The 21,706-nt window shown below is 41.0% G+C and overlaps 1 protein-coding gene across 2 annotated transcripts in view; it reads left to right on the top strand.

Moving 5' to 3' along the window:
* The window catches only part of LOC118318635 (inactive N-acetylated-alpha-linked acidic dipeptidase-like protein 2), a 398,478-nt gene that overhangs the window by 312,917 nt on the left and 63,855 nt on the right, over positions 1 to 21,706 (top strand). For both annotated transcript variants that reach the window (XM_047336974.1, XM_035648477.2), the window contains one exon: positions 14,299 to 14,388. In XM_047336974.1, the coding sequence (XP_047192930.1) occupies positions 14,299 to 14,388 (90 nt within the window). The remainder of the gene's footprint in view (positions 1 to 14,298; positions 14,389 to 21,706) is intronic.

The following is a 21,706-nucleotide window of genomic DNA, read 5'->3' as shown; positions in this document are numbered from 1 at the left end:
TCTTTTTTCATTCCGTCGCTGTGAGCATGTATGACTTTGAAAGTTGGAACATGATGAAATCTACCAGTTGTTTTTGTTGCGCCAGGCCTTGGGGTCACATGTCTAGTTAATGATTACCACCCGGGGTAACTCACTGCTGAGCTTTCGGAGCCTTTTTTTTCTTTTTTTTCCTCTTTTACTCTGCATGCTGATTTTGAGGGTTCTGTTAAAGAATACATTCACAATTTTGTATTTCAAAATCTCTTTCTTTGCCAAGCGCTTGGCCGCATGTTGTGGTTTAATATATATGTTAATATATATTCTGGGACTCAGTCAAGTTTAGTAGATCATCTAAGTTTGTTATTCTGATAGGAACAAAGTGTGTGTGTGCGTGTGTGTGTGTGTTTGTGTGTGTGTGTTTTGTATTCTGCTTCTGCATCCAAACACATCTTGTTCTTTTCCCTTCACTCATCTCCGACTGCTGTATTCTTTATGTATATTGCTCTGTGCTCACAAAACGAAAACAGAAATCTGTGTGATGTTTTACTGGTCTTAAACACTCTAATTTACAAAAACATTAAAAAAACAAAACATGAAAGCATTGATCAGGTTTTAGTTACAAGGAGCAGGTGCTGCAGGAAAAACACATTTGATGCATCGATAGTGAATGTTTGGCAGGATTACAACATATTTCCTGGCACAAATTACATGTAGATGAACGTCATTTTTTTAGACGACTTGGTCATGCCAGCAGGTGCCACAGCTGGATATTAAATTCATGTCGCCTGATAGTTATGGGCGTCTTTCCCACGTCCAGACGTTAATGTTTTATATCTGTAGCGGCCATGTGGTCTATTTCGACTCTTCCTTGGTGGTTTTGTTCTAAAGATATTACGATTTCGTGAGCATATATCCTGTCGTTGGACCCTGTGAATTTTTGACTTTCCTCAAGCAGTTTGGAGGTTTGTTAGACACCGGCAAGCGTTCACCGGCGGGACTGAGGATCCCAACTGTCCATTTCTTCAGCCTGAAGACACGTTTTACAAACGTGACTGGCTGTCAAACCTCAATGTACACACCCCGCCACCGCCACCGGGCTCCAGCAGAGTTTACACCCACAGTGTGACAGTGGGCGAATCCAATTCCATCCAGCACCTGGACGGACAAGGAGGAAGAGGAAAAGATAGACAGACGGGAGACTGAGGAAGAAAAAAAGGGAGAAAAGAAAAATCAATGACAATCCAGCCGAGGTGGAACTAAGCTTGACAATGCAGCTCCTTTCTCTGCTTGCACTCGTCTTGGGTTTTTTTCTTCTTTAAAAAAACCACTGGGTGTTTACTTCTCACCGCAGTAACCTCTTTAACACTCTCAAGGATTTCTAGTTTCTTTATTCTTTCTTTTTTGTTTGTTTCATCCCCTCTCCGTTCTCTGCTCCGTCTCTCTCTTTCCAGACCCTCATTAGCGTTCTCTGTCTCCCCCCTCACTGCTCTCATCTCTCTCATGTCTTTCAGCAGGTTGTCTCTCGTCCCTGAGCAGTGGTCTCAGTGAGATCCCCCACTAATGTAGTATGCATGCGGGTTTTTTTCAGTAATTTTTCCTGTTCTGGTATTGAGGAGAGTTTAATTTTCTATAATGGATTAAATACTTTTTCTTAATGGCTATTCAAATTACCTATCAATCCTTTGTCAACTGTTTTGCAATTTTCTCTTTTAGAAATTCTACGTCAATTACGTCACCTTAGTTCAAAACAACCCCCTAACAATAGGCCAGCTCCCAACCAATGACTGTACTCTATTTATTCCCACTGTCCACAAATGAAACCGAAATTTCCTGGATACCGGTGCTGCCATCTTGTGCTTTGTACACAAATCTAGAGCCAGTGGCTGCACAGCAGTGATTGTCAAAATCCTGCAGAAACACACACTTGAGTATTTCATAGCATCAAATAACCCGTTAAAACCAAACTTATCAGAAGCAGAAACACTTTGACATACTTCAGTGTGATAAGAACAACCTATAATCACCGAAGCTGCTCGCACAGGAGGTGGGTTTATGGCCTATACTGCAGCCCGCCACCAGGGGGCAATACAGATGTTTTGGCTTCCCTTTTGTTATACTCCCGACCTGTACAAGGCCACACTTACTTTATTGTCCAGTCAATCAAATTACATTACATTACATTCATTTAGCTGACACTTTTGTCCAAAGCGACTTACATTAAGTGCATTCAAAGATGCAGATATTACCCAAAAGTCCAAGAATCAGTAGAGTTGATAGTAGTTTTATCATATAGGCAAAGCAGCTTCAAGTGACCCTTTTAAAATGTTTTTGGGCTCTGGTGTTGTTCTTGGTGACATCAATTTTCACCCGAAGAAGCAGGGGTGCCCACCCAGAGCATTTTTGACAGAATCGCAATCCAGAACAGGGATTCCCTCTTACAGAAAAAATGAATAACTGCATTCATGTAAAACAGCAACAGAGAAATGTCCACAATATTAACGAATGTGACTGATGAAGCTGTTGTTACATATATAACCGCTCAGAGCGAGTGCGGCTCCCGTGTTGACTGAAGGTTACGTTGGTGGGACGGACACGTCACTCGCTGCTGATTGTTTGCGGCAGAACAAAAAACAAAATACGCCCCCCCCCTCGCCCGAGAGAAATCAGTGAGCATGAAGACAAAATTGAAAAAAAAAGTCAATTTAATCTGGCGATCAGGTCAATACAAGCCTTGGGACTGAGTGTGCGTTGGTACTTGCTGCTGTTGTTGGCCAGAAGCCATGCATGCCCATAACCGTCAGGAAAAGCAAAAAAAAAAAGCAAAAAAATAGTGAACACTGTGAGAATTTGTTACCAGCTCGATTTAATAATTACACTGTTAATATTCTAGTACAGACAGAGGCGGACCAATATCTTTGACTTATGGAAAAACGTAGTGAATAGTATACATGACTAGTTACAATATTCATAGTATCCCAAGCCAATCTGATCTGGGCATACTTTGATGATTCAAAATGAAGTTAAATAAACATGATCATATCTTTGTTAATGAACTTTGCTGTGCCTTGTCTGCCTCACCCTGCTTGTTTTGCAGTGCGTCTGTCCTTTAAGACGGCTGGGTTCTACAGTGGAAACGACGTGTGGATGCCGCAGTGGCACTTAGTCCTGACACCCGTCTCGAAAGTCACGATGTCCTGTCCTGGTTCCACTAGTTTCTGTCGCTCAGTGCTGTCTCTCATTCAGCGTATATATCTTTCATCTGTGACGCGTTCCCGCGGTAAACGCATTCTAAGACAGTCCTTTTACGCCAGTCGCTATTTTCTTAACTGGAACATTTGTGACTCTGTTTTGACAAGGTTAAAACTTGTCATGATCCACCAGGATAATGAACTTGCAGGACTCTTTGACGGACTGTTTGGGTTTTGTTTGTCATTTTGGGACATTATCTTTTGTCAAGGTTACTTGGTTGTCCCTTGTTTTATCTTAAAATTCCATTATGGGAAAGAATGTTTTATATATATTTTCATATCATTATAAATTAGTTTCCTTTCCTTTAGAGCAACATTTCGTCCTTACAGCTCCTCTTTCTGCTAAGGACATGTCAGCATTCACTTAGGGCGGCTGTGGCTCAGGAGGTAGAGTCGGTCAGATCCCGTCTTCCACCAGTCCGCACGCCGACGTGTCGTTGGGCAAGACACTTAACTTAGCAGTGAATAGCAGCAGTGTGTGTGAATGGGTGAAAGTGACTCTCCTGGAAAGCACTTTTGAGTGGTCTATATGACAAGAAAAGCGCAATATGATTCAAGTCAATTCACTCTAGAAGCTCTCCGTGACAAAACTCTCGTCGGCTGGCTTCTTTTGTCGAGCCACGCGGCATTTAGCCCTGCAAACGTCTAAGTCTTATGGGAAACGGTGTAGTCATGCGGTTAAATGTCTGTGGCTCTCTGTGGGAAAAAGTTCACAGACTTGCAAATGTGTTGCTGAAGCTCTTGTCCTCTCATTTTCTCGACAGCAAAAAGGCAGCGCACAAAACACCACGGCAACCCGTCGTTTTCACTAATTAAAAAGACAAGCGCCGCTGAGGGCAGGTCACATCAGCTGCTGGTTATTACTTCAAATAGCGTGAGCGACTGGATGGCAGGCCAAAAGAAATTTGCACGGTGTCCGGTTTGTGAGTTTTTATTTCTGCGAAACTGCTTGTCAGTACTCCGAACCAAGAACATTTCAGAGGGAGTGGAACTCTGCTCAGTTACTCCACCACCACACAACCACAAGGGCTTTTGCTCTTGAAAAGCAACCCAGCTTACTGCGTCACATACATTTAAAGTCATAGTCTGCCAGTTTCAATTTCCTTTCCTTTCTCTAGTGATAATTTTAACGTAAGAAACTTGATAGGGACCTCCGGTATTTGAAATCAAAAATCAAACAAAGAGATAAATACGGTGTACCAAACTTAGTCATACCAATGTGCCAGTTATTAATTCAATCGACAATTGATATTCTCTGTTATGCGTTGTGATTTATTTGACTAAGACCGCTGAGCATCTATGGCTAAAACTAAGTACACGGTTGTGGCCAGGGCAAATACAATTAAATGGTAAATGGCTGGTATTTATATAGCACATCGGCATGCGGACTGTGGGAAGCTGGGATCAAACTGCCAACCTTCGGTTCGGTGGACGCACGACTCTACCTCCTGAGCCACAGCCGCCCAAATGGTATAAATCAAGTGACACACGTGACAGCAGAACATGGCAGTTTCATCTGCAGCGGAAAAACCCTCCACTCTTCCCAGAAGCAGAGTGTGATATCAACCAATGACGTGGCAAACTCCGATCTGACCAGTTAATTCATCGTAATCACCAGAGGAAGAATAAAGGTCTCCTTTTTTGGCACGACAGAAAACATGAGCTGTGGAGTGCAGCGAAATATGACATCCACTGCACATTCCAATCAGAATGGCACTCAATAAACAAAGCAATACAAAAATTAAAAATATATATATTGATGCAATATATTCACATATATTTTCGACACGGTTGTAGAGGTCTGAGCGTCATGTTATGTTATGTAATTTTAAGGAATCTATACTTTTAAGGAATCTTAGAATTTCTTGGAATTCCTCAAATTTTGCAATTTTCTTCTTAAAACATGTAAACTATACCCAGCCACCCCCCAAAATATATATATATATATCCTTTCCACAACCACCATCGATGCAGTGCCGCTTGTGTGTGCCGTGTTAAATTTTTCATGCTGGTTTTTTCACCTCCTGTTCTCCCAGCTCCTACTTTCATCAGCTGTCACGAGGGCCCTCTGCAGAAATACTGTGTCTGCCACATCAACAATTCATTAATGATTTCAAACACCGCTAGCATCAATTTGTCAAAAGCATACCTCAAAGGGCCCTTTATTTTATTTTTTTTCATTTTTCTTTTAGGTTAGATTTAATGATGTGAATGTTTACCAACTGAATAAATAAGTCCCTATTCAAGGGACAGAGATAAGTCGTTCTCAAGAGGATGTTAAGTTGTTCGCTATATAAATCAACAACCAAAGATGCATCCATCAGCCAATGTGTTGTTCTTTTACGTCCTTTATCCCAGTGCTTTGAGTACAAATGATATCATTTATTATTGCTATAGCATTCATGGGAAAGCACCACTCTGATCCGGCATGCTACCGTAGTATTTAGAGATTTTGTGTAAATTGTGACATAAGTATAATACAACATGGGTTTTCTTCAGTTTTATTCTGTCATGTTTGGGATTTAACAGCATTACTCCCATCCAGAGTTCCTTTGGCTGAGCATTGTGGGGGTCAGCACATTTGGGCCACTTTGGCCTCCACAGCTGCCAGGAAGAGCACAGCTGTCCCACGCACTGGGAAACAATGGCCTCGCTCTGCACAATGTTTGACGTGCACTTTTTTCTAGGGGTTTTGCAGAGGCTGCCCTCCGCGGCGGTCTGTCCATTCCAGACTTTTTATTGGCAACATGTTCCCCGGACTAAACGGGAAACCTGACCCGACAGAGAGTTCACTTTAATATGCAGCAAACGGTTTAGGAGTAAACAACCCCCTACAATTTCCGATCTCCTGAAATGTTTATGCAGCATGTATTGCACTTTGAGGCTCGCACTATTAAAAATACCACTCTGAAATCCCAGACACACAGACGCGGTCCCAACCCAAAATTTCACAGGCTCGCTTGGTATATAAAATAAAATAAAATCCATGCAATGAATCTGTAAGAGCCTCTTCTTAAATAGACTCAACTGGGTCTCCTTATACAAGAAAACTATCCCTGTAGAAACTGTGCTCAAAGCCGCAGTTGAACAAGCCGAGACAGGCAGCCCAACAGAAAGTGTGTGTGTGTGGGTTGTACAAGGTTGTGACCATAATATATAGGTTTTATATCCTCTATTAACTTATGCAACATGTAATCATAGCGTTGTACTCTAGGGGTTTAATTCATTTAGCAGAGTGATGTTGTTCGTTAATGTCTATGCAGGATTTAATTATTCAACCTCTGGATGGAAAGTGTCCAAGATTCACCACAGAGGTTACAAAGGGCTCTGAGTAGGAGTTAACATTTTGAACCATTTTCCAAAAACACCATTCCCCAAGGGCATCTGGCTTGATCAAGGACATTCTTGAGTGATAGGTGTATTACCTTTGTTGGTCGAAAGATAGTGTTACTGTCCTTCACGCTCAGGCACTTAATATCGATATGTATCGGAAAGGCTAACATTGACAAAACGTTTTTGTGTGTGTGTGTGTGTGAGAGAGAGAGAGAGAGGGAGCTAGGAAGAGAGAGAGAGTGGGCGTCTTCTCCAATCCAGCCTGACACCAGAGTATGGAGTTATTATACCATCTTGAATGAAGATAGCGTGTTCTTTCGGTTTGTGCGCATTACTTAGTGATTTTCAAGTGAACAGTTTGAACGGAAGCAGAATAAATGTGAACGCAAGAAGAAACAATTTGAGCACATGAAGGAGCTATTTGAGTGTGAGGGCAGATTTTCAAGGAAAGAATGAAAAATCTGAACGCGAAATCACTAAGTAATGTGCACAAACCGAAAGACCACGCTCTTGAATAAAGATAGTAAAATAACTCCATACCAGAGCTGCATGAGCATGTTAAACTGCCTCAGAACTGTTATTGTCACTGAAGGTGATTATATACTAGGTTCCATTAAAATATACAGATGTTTTTTTAATAATAATATTTCCAAAAACACTTGTTCAAACGCATTGCTTATGATATTGGTCTCGGACTTATAGGGATTTTTGCTCACGTTTCTGTTTAAGCGACTGACATTTTTAATCTAAACATGTTTTATCCGTATTTAATGCTCACCTGTCGGAATCAGGGACTGTTCCTGATCCGAGGGTGTGGCTCTTCGCCTATTAAACCTGAGACGACATCCACAAAAAGTGAAGACGACAATACAGTATGCTGCACACAGTATTTAATCCAACAAAGAGAACTTGCTACGGGCCTTAGAGCTGTAGAGAAGTTGTGCGTTGGATGGGATGTATCACAGCTCAATCAGCTGATTGCGTGAGCAAGAGAGTCACTGATAGGTGTTGACCAGGACAGCCATGAGTCACCACAGCTGGCAAAACTAGTGGCGGCAGTTCAGGAGAAGTGGATTAGGATCCGACTGGCAAGAATTTCCCATCTGATATTGTCTATGACGATGACTCTTTGCTGCTTTTTGTGATGCACATCATCACGTGATACTAGTGACCCCACATCATCAGAAGGGGGGTCGTCTGATGATGTGGCAGGTAAAGGACTGTTTATGATGCAGTGACTGATAACCTTAATGCTATGAAACATACATAGTGCTAGGGTTCTTCATAGCTGTTGTTATTCTGTTTTTCAATACAAAAATTGTTAGAGCCATATAGGACTAGTTTCTTAGCATATCCATATCATTTATATGCTTAAATGTTCATGTTGTAATATTTTACACAAATACAGGACATTCAAAGGTGAAGGGTTGGCCACAAATGTTGTTTCACAGAGCTTTTAAAGTCTGTATATACAACACTGTCTATCCTCGTCCATCCTCCTCACCGTCAATCCAAATTAACTTCAGGTATATTCGATGTTGAGGAAGATGGACGGACATGCCGATGGTGTATGTGCATGTGTGTTTACCTTTTTAGTTCTTCAAGTTCTGTGCTCCAGCGAATTCAATTTTTAATTAGAATAATCAATATTATATACTCTATAGAAAGAGATAGAGCACATAAGTGATGTTTTGCCAGGCCTAAATGTAAATGTGGGCTTTTTAGTCTGGTCTACAGCAAGTGGAACGCTGCTCAATCAGACTGAGATCAGGTCTCCACCTGTCAAGAATATTCCACTGTAGGAATGTTGTCCTGCTTTATGAGCTTTAATACCGTGGAATTAATCTGATCACAGAATGCTTCAATATGCCTCTGTATTCATCCTATTGCTTCCGTTGACAGTGGAGACATCAATAAAGGCCAATGAGCCAGCTTACTTGCACGATTAAATGATCACTCCTCATATTGACAGAAAAATCTACCTCAACCTATGGCTACTCTGAGCAATGTGTGAGCTCTTAAACAACACACAGCTACCCATAAAACAAGTGTCCAGTTACTTTTGAAGCCCATACAGTTTGGGTACTTTGTGCTGAAAGGACTCCGTGTCCCACACAGTTCATTCTACACTGATTAAAAGGTACTGAAATTAAATCTGGGACTTGGCACGTGAATGTACTGTAGTTTCCATTATTCTATGTTAAATTAAATGTGCTGCCGAAGCACGAATCCTAAAGAACAAAGAAAATGTAACCGTCCAAATCTCGCAGGGAAGTTATTGCACAGTAGGCATACATGTGCCTCTGAGAAGAAACAGAATGGAAATAATATTTATTTCAGCATGGATTACAAAATTGAGTTAAAGCGCATTGATTTAAGATGCACTAAGTTATGTGTTTGGTTAAACAATATGTAAAATTACTGTAAAAATGGTCACTTATGGTAATGAACTGAGAACTGTCATGTGACTCTTTAATCTTTCAAAGATCGCCTGTTTTGGTTTTCTGGCTCGTGCTGATGTACTGATTTCTTTCTGTTAAAACCACTGTACCCCAAGCACAGCATAAACTGCAGGCAGGAAACATTTCCAATGACCTATTGAAAAAGAGGGGAATCAAGCAGCAAAAGAATCATATAATAGTCACACCAGCAGTTGGCGGAGACCAAAACAGAGCTAAAGGGACAGTGAATGTTGCCTTTGCAACCAGAAAACCAACTAATCCAAATGAATATTCTTAAACTGTCGGATGTTTAAAAACAGGCATATTTAGCAACATGTAACATGTTCGCCATCTCAACAGTAGAAGTGTCAAAACAGCTTTTTGTGGACTTTTTCTAGCTTGTATTCGCTAGAGTATATAGTGAACACAAGCTAACCAGCAGATGTCTTCTTTGCTGTCGCACCATTGTAAACCACTGATTGGACCTTAGTGTAAAATGTTTTACACTACACTTATACTATCTATCAAATATCCACCCACAATTCGGAACTAATCGAAATCCGAAAGCATACTGTAATTAATATGGCAAACTGAAAATCTATGGTGATAAAGTTTGCAGGATGGACAGATGGGGACGTGCACCCTTATTCATTCCACAACCCCTCATTAGTATAAATCTTTTGGCTTCCTCCGGTTAGTCCAAAGAAGGGAAGCGTGCGCAGCAAACAATTACTGTCATCGCACAATGTTTTGTGATGGTGAATAATCTTTTCATTCATTCATCATTCTCCCTTTTTTTAAAAAAATCATCAATTAGCTTAAAAAAAACAACATGATAGTATTTCTGTCAAATGAGGATGATTAAAATGTCCAGCAAGAGGGGGAGAAGAGGAAGGCAAGAGTGAGCCTAAGTGCTGAGATCAAGGCACAGAGAGAGGGGCTTGCACTGTGGAAGTAGTGAGGGCTGCGTACGTGCTACAAAGGGATCTGAGTACAAAGTGGATGGAACTCAGCTATCTTTGATCCTTGCCACCGCTTCGCTTTGTTTTAGGCTCAAGCCTCCCAAAGATGTTTCATCCTGACCCTATGAAGTACAGAACAGCGCTTGACCTGGCCTGCTGCCCAGCAGCACGCATCCATGGCTAATGCCACTGTAGCATACTGACGGGAAAGGCTCCGAAGGTAGATGTGTGTGCTTGTAGTATGCATTCACATGATGGAAGATCTGCAGACTTATACGTGGATATGGCGTGAAAACAGAGCGACCTGCAAAGGGCTACACATTTGTGAGAACGTTTGCAATAGTTTTGGAGACAAACTCTGTGCAAAATGTGATTCCCACTGTGGAAAGAATGAGGCTGGATTTAGTTCAACGAGAAGAGCACAATTCTTTAAATTCTAAATCTGTGGCTCTTCATTTGTTTGATACTTTAATTTCAGAAACAATGATACAATGAATTGTGTGAATTTGAATTAAACTTTTAAAAGGCCGGTGTTCGAAAACTTTTGTCTGGTTGTGTTTTGATGAGCTGTGACTACAACACTGACATATTGTCATGATTTAGTTTAATTTTAGTTTGGTTTAGCAGTTACTTATTTGAACAGGGACCAACATTTTTTATTCAAATGTAAGTCCACTATTCAATTCTATTGCAACTGTCCCCATTTATCATGTGACAGTTTAGCCCTAATGGGAAATGATGTGCATAGGGAAACAAAATATTTAATAAGCAACAACATTCAATTCTGTTTCACTGATTACACGACAAGACTCAGGAAATATTTTGTGAATGGAATAAATTGCACATTGACAAGTCCTTCAGTGATGGCCATATTTAATATGGGAAAAGTCAGATTAATGGTCATGTCGAGATATTTAACTATGGCCCTCTGGGTGACAATATATCAATAGGGAAACAGTGAAGTAACCAATATCTGCCCTCGAAGAGTAATAATTACAATAATTCTTTAAACTGAGCAATGACTTATTAGAGCCACGTACCTGCTAGTTTTCTCTCCCTCTCTCTCTCTCTCTCTGTGTGTGTGTGTGTGTGTGCGCGTTTCCCACCCTCTCGCTTCATCTTTTAATCACATTCATGTAAATGAGTTATGGACATCTGCATCACCAGTGGTCCTAATTTTACAGTGGCAAAAGAAGTAGGTTTTCAGGTTGGTAATAGTCATAAAAAGTGATCATCCTCTAATTAATATAAGTGTAGACAGACACAGGGTGCTAAAGCCTATAACACAACAAACAATTCTAATCACTCGTGGCTTTGTTGAACACGATCATTAAATATTCACAGTGCCGCTGAAAATAAGTAAGTGAACTCTTGGATTTAATAACTGGCTGAATCATGTTTTGCAGCAATGGCCTCCCACTAGCTGCGGAGCAGACCCACACAAAATTCAGGAGGAACCAAGGACCCTTCTTCTTGAAAGAGTTATTTCCCATATGTCCGAGATATCCTGAGACATATGTAGTGTGAACTTTCCTCTGCGATAATTCCACGGTGTTTCCAATTGGTGTCATTTCTGGGCTCTGATTGGACTGCTCCAAAAGGTGGATTTTCTTTCTCTGAAGTCATGCTGCACTAGATTTATATAGGTGTTTAAGGTCATCATCATCCTGCTGCACCACCCAGGTGCTACAGCCACACTACATCCGAACTACTTCAGAAGCAAGGATGCAGTCACCCACATTAGCTTTTGGTGAGTGTTACGCTGTCAGCGTAACTTACTCGCGCTCCAAGAAAAGTAATCCGTGATCTCGTTTTCCACCATTGCTGTAACTGGTTTTTGCATTTTTTTTCCCTCGTGACTGAGCAACCAACTGCAAAGTACACAATCTGCTTCCTGTTTACACCAGCAAGCGTGAATGGTCATGTGATATGCATTTTTTCAGGATTGTTAGTATGGACAGAGATTACTTCTGATTCGGAGCTACAACGCTCATCTGGATGGAGATTGTCTTTCTGATTATTAAAATGGCGTTTTACAACCACAATGTGCCTTTGGAGTCATCTTAGCTGCGTAGACGTCGCCTTATAGGGGGAGTAGCCACAGGCACAAATCACCTCAAATTATAGACAGTTTGTCTGACTGGTGACTGATGAATATAGTTATGCATATCAAATTTATTGATGGTAAGTCTTCAGAGACTAGTTTTGTAGATGTTATTAGCCAAGGGTTTTTTTTGTCCAACCTACACCGTAAACATTTGAATGATGTATTGAATAGGTACAAGAAAGATACAATGATTCGTGTTAATAGTGAAATCAGTTTGTGTTTGTTCACAACTACAACTTAGAGAAATATCTGACCACAGTTCAAACCGTATATTTCTTCATAACTGCAGTTAATTCCGAAGGGGTTGACTTACTTTGTCTTGCCACTGGAAGCTACAGAGCCCAACACAGCCTGACCAGCTGCGGAACTCTCCCGAGTTCAAACAGCACTTGAAGCCCCGGCTCCGTGAGACTGCGCCACAGCTGTAGCCAAGTGTTTGATTTGAGTTCTTCTCGTCTGAATGTGGGAGGTTGAGGCTCCTTCTTCGGAGACTCGGCTTGACATTCGCAACAGGGACATATTTTGAGGCAGATGTCGTTCTCAATAATTCACACATTTGTTCAGAGGCAGCACACAAAAAGGCTTCATGAAACTTTGTCCTTGCAGCTTGGAATACGTAAATATGTTAATTATTAAGTAAAACTTCTATTCGCCATATGTGCCATATTGAGTGATTGAGAGTGTTGGTGAGGTGATTCCCACATTATAGATTCTTTTGCTGGCTGAGGCACACAACTATTTCCTTTATTTCCTTTAAGTGGCCACGATGTAAGTTTTTGCTATTGCTACATAGCCAACATTAGCATTTACAGCTGTTTACTTACCAGTCGAGCAGAATCAGTTCAGAGTCAATTCGTTCCTTTACTCCCCAAGTTTGTTTGAAGCGACGCCAATATTGACTCTTGTTTTGCTCCAATTTCGGTTTCTTCTTTTCTTCTACAAAAGTTAGCATGCTAACTAGCCCGCCCCGGCCTGTCTCGCTACTTTCTGATAGAGCATCACTGTAGCGTCAAGTCCAGTTCCATTAAACCTCAGAACTCGGGTTTATGATTATTCTCTGTTCTCTAAAAGTTCTTGGGTCCATTCCTGTGCAACATAATGTTCATTCTGTTTGTTTCAAACTATGCTCTGGGCTGCCTCAAATCTAATTATGTGAGCTAATAACACAAATAAAAAGCAGATCCTTTGAAATGTGGTGATACTGACATTTCTGCAGGGTACCTGTTCTAAACCAATTTGTACATCTGTAGCAAAACCTTTGGGTCAGGATATTGTCAAGCTTTTACACTTCACTGATGAATGTTTGAAGGTGTTGACACAAATATCAACATTATAATGGCAATACATAATCTTGTAACATGGATAACAGTTAAACCTGCAGATCAAAACCCTATCATTGGACAATATTGTCATGTCATTCTTGGCCTTGTAAACAAGACAATACAAATATATGTAATAATTGGCACAGCTGTAAGGCAGCTATATAATAAAATGTTATGGATGGATTTCCAACCTTAGAACATGCTAACATAAAAACATGTAATGTATATAGAATCATATACATTGTAAGCCCATATACAATAATTATATTCATACATTATTTTTGTTATATAGCTGCAAAACCAGGCACAAATAGTCTTTCTGTTTGATTCTTGATTTCCCGGCATCACTGAGTAGAAAATTAATGTTTGAACTTTTAATATTCTTAGCTGCGCGCTTTTTAATTTGACTTCCTGAAAGAAAGAAAAAAAAGAAAAACAATTACTCTACGACGGCAGCCCTGCAGCTTTGAAGTCACAATGCTGTACTTTGTCCTTAGACACGAAAAAAGAATGCTGAGGTGACAGTGAGGTGTTTTTATTGGGTGTGTGGTAACACAGCATGTGGGACTTTGTGTGCATGTGTTCACACATGCATGTGTGTATTTGACGGCAGAACAAAACGTCCTGGCAGCTCTGAGGCCTTGAGAACCTTTAGTGTTGTTCCCTGTCAAAAGCTTGACAGGTTACTCCAGTCTTTTCCTCTTTTTGAACAGAATAGAATAAACAACATTATAAAAGATAAGAAGAGTGAAGATTTGTGCCTGAACTTAGAAAACACTCCCACAATAACGAATAATTTCTGTATGACTCAAGGATCTGACTTTGAAAAAGGATCACTGTGGGACATGGATGTAAATGATACTGTTGTGGTGTCATATATGTGACAGTTGCTTTTTCTCACCTCAGACCACCGGTTTCCTGTCAGAGGCCCAGTTTTCTGTGGAGGCGCCAGAAACCCTGGACCCACTTTTCAAGTTCCATGAAACCATTGCTAAGGTAGGACCCCAATTATTTTTCCTACTGCCACCAGTAAAATCTCCATGGCAAAATGACTGTTTTATAATCAAATTATATAACAATGTAAGAGTGTTAAAACATGCAAAAGGCAAGGAGAAGAAAAAACCTTTAAATCCTTGCACAAGAATGCACAAGAAGCAACATCCAGACAGTGAGTCTGGATGTGGGTCCTAAGCCAACCGTGTCCATCTGTATGTATGCATTTTCACAGAAATCTGCAGAGACAAGTCAATTATTCTTTAACAGACTATCACATTGATAAGTGAAATGGATATGTGTCTGTGGATAAAACAATCGACTGTAATAATCTTATAATATCATTTTTTTTTTTAAACTTGGTTGCGCAGTCTTTAGCTTGATAAAGTTGCTATCCTAAGATAGCAAGGTCAAAATAGAGAGTACTCGTCGAGGACCATCGCACTACATATAGTGTTGTGGATCTGAAGTCTCTCATCACCTTATAAAATGTTGAGAATACAAACTAACCAGAGAGAGAGATTTTCATGGTGGTGAAAATCCATGTCAGGGAGCAAAGAAGGTATATAGCATCATCCATTGTAAGACCCCTTAATCGTTTGTATTTGTTGTCACTTGAGAACTGCCTGCCAATTTTGCTTGACTACAATTAAATTTTATTCTGGATTGAACTAACTTCATGAATGTCTCACTTTAATCTGAGATTAATTATTTTTACAAATTTTGTCTTAAATTAAGACACAATTTCTTCAAAACGACACCAAAGATATACTTCATTTGTTCCAACAGCATATCAATTATTTGTATTTTGCTCTGTATGTGATGTGTAGACTAGACCACAGTTCTCTAAATATGTGAAATGTGAAGCAGCAGACTCTGTTCTCGCACGCTGGCAGCACTCATTTGCAATGACTAAAAATAGATGGACCAATTTCAATTAATGTCATTTCATAAGATTCTGAAATCAAGAAGTTGCCAAGTGGCCTTCCTGTTGAAATAAGGTAAATCATTTTGATCCCCTGCTGGGATAATATGCAAACCCTTGTTGAGGCTTGTTACCGGGTAAAATTTGCACAGTATTAGCTGGAATTTCTTATTAGGTCAAAGTTTAATACATATTCTTAAAATTATATTACTCTTCCAAACATGCTTGACAAGATAATTTTCCTTTTAAAACATTCTCCATTGTTTTGAGACATATGTAGAGGGAGAAGCACTTGTAGCGTCCCTTTGTGGTTGCTAGGCAACTATATAGGCAGCCACCATCAGTCGCTCAGCTGGTGTGGCAGATGAAATGACCAGGTAGACATTAAAAAAAAAAGTCACCCTCCATTTTAGCTGCAGCAATCAAAGCCTAAAGTATTTGATGCTATCCTGTGTAGATGAAACATGCAAGGACTTTGCTTCCAGTTTCGAATGCAACAGATCCGATGAAGAATGCCAAAGAGACATTGAGTCACTTTCTACTTCAGCTGCACATTTTTGTGTGAGGGTCAGAATTAGTATGGGAAAAAAGAAAAAGAAAGTACATCTGCTGTGTGAGTTCTGACAGAGTGGTGTTGCCCCAAATCAAGCTTGGCAGCTATGCAACTCACCAGAATGGATGATTAGGTCACTTTACTTAAAGGTGACATAGTACGCATAAATCAATTTTTCAGTGTTTGTGCACACACGTGTGTTTATCTGTGGAGCCTGCCAGTCCACAAACTGTGAAAAAGGACCACCCTGATGTCTCTCTCCCACTGTGATGTCAGAGTTGGACTCTTTTGGGGGTGACCCCGCCTGCAGTCTGAGAATCTCCACTTTTCTGGTGAAGAGGCGTGACTTTTCCTACACATTTTCAAATTGGTTGACCAATCACAACAGACTGGGCCAGCTGGCCAATCAGAGCAGGCTGGGGTTTATCGGGAGGAGGGGCTAAAAGAAATCCAGGTGTTTTAGACAGAGGGTGAAAAGAGGAGCTGCAGGAATGGGCAGTATGAGAACACTGATGCCTTTTGTGAACATTAGAGCATGTAAACCTTTAAAAGTGAAAATTTTACTCTCTTGTGTTTGCCCCTTGTGTTTCAATCTGTAACGTCATCATTAAAGCTTATATATTGGTGTTCCCTCCACTCCCCTCGTAGCCAATTTGGCACCAGTTGAGGGTGAGAAGCATCCTCTGTTTTGCTCTCAACTTTTTGAAGGTTTTATGTTCACCATCAGGATACCTAGGATTCAGTGAATTGAGATGCAGCTAGTGTTGTGTGGGGATGCCCCTATACAAGTCATTTAATATTGAGTATCTGCCAATACAGAGTCCAGATCCAATACTTGTATTTTCCTAGAGAAACAAGTACATTCAAGTTTTTAAAATGAACCCAATGTATATGCTTGACAATTATATAGCTCTGCAATGCATAAAAAAAAAAAAAAAGTCTGCATCCAAATTGTTCCTTATTGTTTTTTGTTGTTTTAAAAAAAATATTTTCATGGCTCTCATCACAATTCAATTTAGTGCAGCACTGGTTTCCATTTGTTAAAAAAAAAGAAAATAACTAGCATTTGCATTGAGTCTATATTTTCCCTTTGCAGAAATGCTCCCGCAGTGTGGATCTGCTCTCCCGTATTAAACCTCCGTGTGGGGTTTGTACGTGCGGGAGATTTTAAAACTAAATAAGCGCCATTGTCATTGTAGTGAGATGTACAGTTGTACTTTAACGCACCTGGCCAGGGGAGTCACAGGTATATCGTCAGTTATGCGACAGTAGAGTACTGTAAACGACGGAGTCGGGAGACCACGTGTACCGTGGCTAATTTCAAATGCTGACTGTTGAATAAACACTACGGTAACAACTCAACTGTGTGGTGATTAACGTGACAGTCATGGTTTTTTGGCTCTAGAGTGAAGCTGCACAGCTGCAGTCAGACCCGCTTGCAGCTGACGTGAAACCGAGGAACCCGGCCATGGCTCGTGCTCAACAAAAAGCCGATCCCGGTCTGTTCAAAAAAGGCCTTGACCGGCCCTGATACTGATTGTTGAGATCGCATTGGGAAATCCCTAGTCTTGTTTTTTCTTCTGCTTGCCATAAGATTGAGAGCTTCTTTCTTTTGCAATGACCTCTCTGTAAAGTGAGACAAAATACAGACTGCTTATGTCATATTGCCAAGTTAGGATCTCTATCTCAGCGAACAGACTGGACCCTTCTAAAAAACGCTCACAGCTTGGAGGAACACTGTCGTTGCTTTCAAATGCAACCAGTTCACCACAGCTGTCGCCACTGTAGGATGTCCGTCACAGTTTTTGAATGTCATGGGGCGTTCAGACATTTTCATTATCTCCAATGGTGAGACAGCTCTAAACGAAGACTGCTGTTTCGGTGTGTCCTCCCTTACCTCTGCACCTCAGCTGTGCGCAAAGTACACGAGGTGTTCAAGTTCTGCCTGAGAACTGCACTGCCAAAACTTTCAAACTGTCAGCGCTGACTCGATCGACTTCCTGAGCAGCTTCAACTCTGCAAAACCCCAAACGCGACTGTTCGACCCAGCGATCTAAGCGCAGGTTACATTTCGCAGCAAAGCGGATACTTATTGTGAGTTCAGGAGTTCAGTTCTTTACCTTTTAATTTGTCGAGTCTTTGAAGAGACCCTTATGAATGTATTATTTAGAATATTTTCATTCAGTAGACAGTTTCGGGGTATAATATACAAATTAACATCATCATTCATTTTCTTCTCTGCCTTCACTGGCACGTTGCTACACGTCTTGCCGTTAGTTCACGCCAACTATAAACTATAGTGGAACAGTGTGTGCGCACGTGCGTCAAAAGGAAGCAGGCGCCCACTCTGTGCCTTTGTGTTATCATGATTCCTGTCGCCTTTTCTCAGTTCTCTCTCGGAAAAAGATCTGTCTCAATGACACCGCCTGATGAAATAAAGATTAAATGAATATATAGTAGATCCATAAAAACGTTGTTTCATGGCCACCACTGGTGGTCACAAACACCTCGGTGGACCTTCAATGTAAAAGGCTGAAACCAGGGACACGGTTATGGCGTGCTGCTCTGTGTGTGTGTCTCCCTGGAGAGGGGGTCTTTCTCTCTTTCTCTCTGTATTTCGCCGTTTTCTGACTTTCTGCAGGATATACATTGTATCTGAGGTCAGCTTTCATTCCTAAAAGGCTGCATTATTGAGCTAAAAGCCCCCAGTGCCCCTTGACTCAGATCTACTGTGGGTGTGTGAAGATCTGACACAAGGGCAAAACAGCTTTGAACTGTGTGTGCATTCGGTGTGTGTGTGTGTGTGCGTTCGGTGTGTGTGTGTGTGTGTGTGTTGTGTCAACGGTGTCTGCTGTTATTGTCTGTGCAGGCGACCTTCATGTCCGTCCCATCCCTGCTGGATTGTGATTGCTTGGCTAAAAAAGCAGCTCCTTGGCAGCTCATTTTTCTCTCTCGTGGGCCCTTTGTTTTTCATGCGACGCCTCCTTCACTCACTTAACATGGAGGAAAAAAGGGGAGAGACACAGCAATGACCTCGACAGCAAAGGCTAAAATGAAGGAGTCGAGACACGTATATATATTGTACAGCATCAAATTTGACTGCAAACACACTTCAAACCAGCAGACAGAATGTGCATTGTTCCCGCGGGATTTAAATGGCGATTGACGTCATTGGCGACTGCTCTTCACAACAACCCATATAAGTGGTTTGTAATCTGATGCCCCTGTCGGGAGGATAACATCATTTATCTGTGCCCTCCTAAACTGTTACAAATCAATGTTGATTGCATGGCCTGCCAGCACCATGGTGAATATTTGGAGAGATTTAGGTGCAAGCACGGTTTGGTTAGGTTTAGTTAAAGATCATGGCATGGGTTAAAATAAGTGCTTAGTTGATGTTAAAACATTGTGGTTTGCGTTAAAAGTATTACGCCTTTTATTCTTACAAGGAACCAACATTGACTTTGGGTAGGAAACAGCAAACAAACTCCCATGGTAAAGTCCCACGTTTTGTTGAGGTACCAGTTTCCTCTTTTGCTCCCTAGGGAAAATAGCCACACTTCCGATGTCCACTAGAGGGCTTTGTTACATGAGCATAAACACATGACTTTTATCCTGAAATTACGCGTACATATGCTGTAATTTCTTTGGGAGTAAATTCTCGTCATTCAGTATAACCACCACATCTATAAATTATTGTAACAGATAATGCTCCATCCGTATTATTGATCAAATGACTGTTGCATTTGTATGATGCTACTTTTTTGACATACTCAGTGTAACCGCTGAGATCTGTACCTGAGGGGATCCCACTGCTGAGGGCTCCCATGTCCCCTTGACCCTATAGTGTCACCACCAACATATGCACCACGCGTTATCCTCTTTTGCCACAAGGGTCTTTGATCAGACACATTAACAGAAAGTATAATCCTGCCATGGATTGAGCGAAGCTACCCACATCAATGGTGTGAAGAATTCACGAACGAAGCCTCCTGTTTGTTCAGTATGTGCCATTGAATGTACAGACAACCACACTTGGAAAGGAGGAAAACGTGAAACATTTTTAGTGATTCTCAATCGAGTTTTGCAGTCAATCAAAAGTATCTTGTTTTATTTATTTCGCAGAGGAAATGATATACTTGGGAAGTACAAGTCATGCAGAATCTAAAAACTGGCACCATGTCGGTATTCAGATTTGACTCCAGCATATGAGTCATAAGAGGGAGTGCTATATTTTCGATGCAAACTGCAACAATCGTCACAACCTTGTCTCAGCTGTTGGTGCGAGCGAGCACCTGTTCCCTTCACCTCCTCACGCCCACTTCCACTCTCCCCTCTTCTCAGTATCCTTCCATTCTGTTGTGAATATCACCCTCCAGCTTTTACATTTTTTTTTTGGCCATCACCCAGGTTTTTTTCTGTAAATGTGGCCCATAAGGATGTGTCTGTACACAGTTTAGAAACATCATTGAAAGTACATCAGTTCATTCTATATTTGTTAGGGAGGTTTTTCTGACATTGGCCCTTTGTCGATGTGTGCCAACTTTCCACTGAAGCAGGAATTTCTTTGTCACATTCTCTCTCAGCATCCCGGCCACTGTACCCTGACTACTTAATTCCACTTGTCTGCGTGCTACACTCCTAATGACAGATCCTTTGCGACGACATAAGGTGTGTGTTGCACTACAGTAAGCTAAAATCTTTTTTTTCCGGCACCATGGACAGTGGAATTGGGTTGTCGGGCTTGAGATCACAGCACAGGTGTTGAATCTCTGCTCAGAGAAATCCTGAGCTGTGAAAACCATGTGGGTCTTTTTTTACCAAATGTAATGAGCTTTTCAGAATAATAGTGCAGGTGGAGTTTGCCTGTGTAGGGACTCTGCTTTGAGAGAGCTTGTTTGTATATTAGCACTGAGAATGGAAAACATCATAGGGGCAATGCGTATCCTTCACACACTGTTTGTACCCCAAACTCTTTATACTATATTAATACCATTTCATAATGACGTCCCTTACACCATATGATGACGAATGATTGCTTAAATGAAATAACTTGTATCTGTGTTGCAGCAGTTAACGCATTATTACACCATTTGACATCATTTTCTGACCTCATAGTGACATCATGCTGACATCATTCCTATACCATAACATCCCAAATGATTTTCCGATCTATATAAACTTCAGGTTGTGCCTATATTCCCGTAGGATGCAGAGATACCTCAACAAATACATTTTGTCTTCAGGATGTTAGTCCGCATATAGAATCATATTGGGGAATCATTTTCTGATTAATATAAATTGTATCTATTATTTGCAATGAAATCTTGTTTTTCAAACCTTTTTTTTTCCCTTGACCTTAGACCAATGGGTTACACCCTCATTTTAGTCATCTATGGACACACACACACACACACACAAACACACACACACACACACACACCATATTACATGAAAAGTGTGTTTATTTATCATCATAAAGGGGAGCTTGTTTGTGGGGAATGCTTGTGTATCTCTATGAGTAAGGTTGCCTTCACGGTGGACACAGGAATAAATAGGGTTGTCATTTGGCCTTAATAATCACTTCCTTGGAGATCAGGCAAAGTGCCAGATGTTATTTGTGCAGGTTGTAAAATGAGAGAGGGGGGTTGGGGTGGTTGACAGTTACAAAAAAACCCCACACAAGGCCGAGGAGGCAGCGACACAACATTGTCGTGATGAAGGGCAAATGGAAGGTGGCAGGAGATGTTATTCCTCATGTTAAATATTCAGACTGGGAGGGGTTTAAAGAAAGTTAGACAGTGTGACCTCTGTGTGTGTGTGTGTGTGTGTGTGTGTGTGTG

This window comes from Scophthalmus maximus, chromosome 13, assembly GCF_022379125.1.
Source record: "Scophthalmus maximus strain ysfricsl-2021 chromosome 13, ASM2237912v1, whole genome shotgun sequence".
Taxonomy (NCBI): Eukaryota; Metazoa; Chordata; class Actinopteri; order Pleuronectiformes; family Scophthalmidae; genus Scophthalmus; species Scophthalmus maximus.
This window is presented reverse-complemented; position numbering and strand designations above follow the sequence as displayed.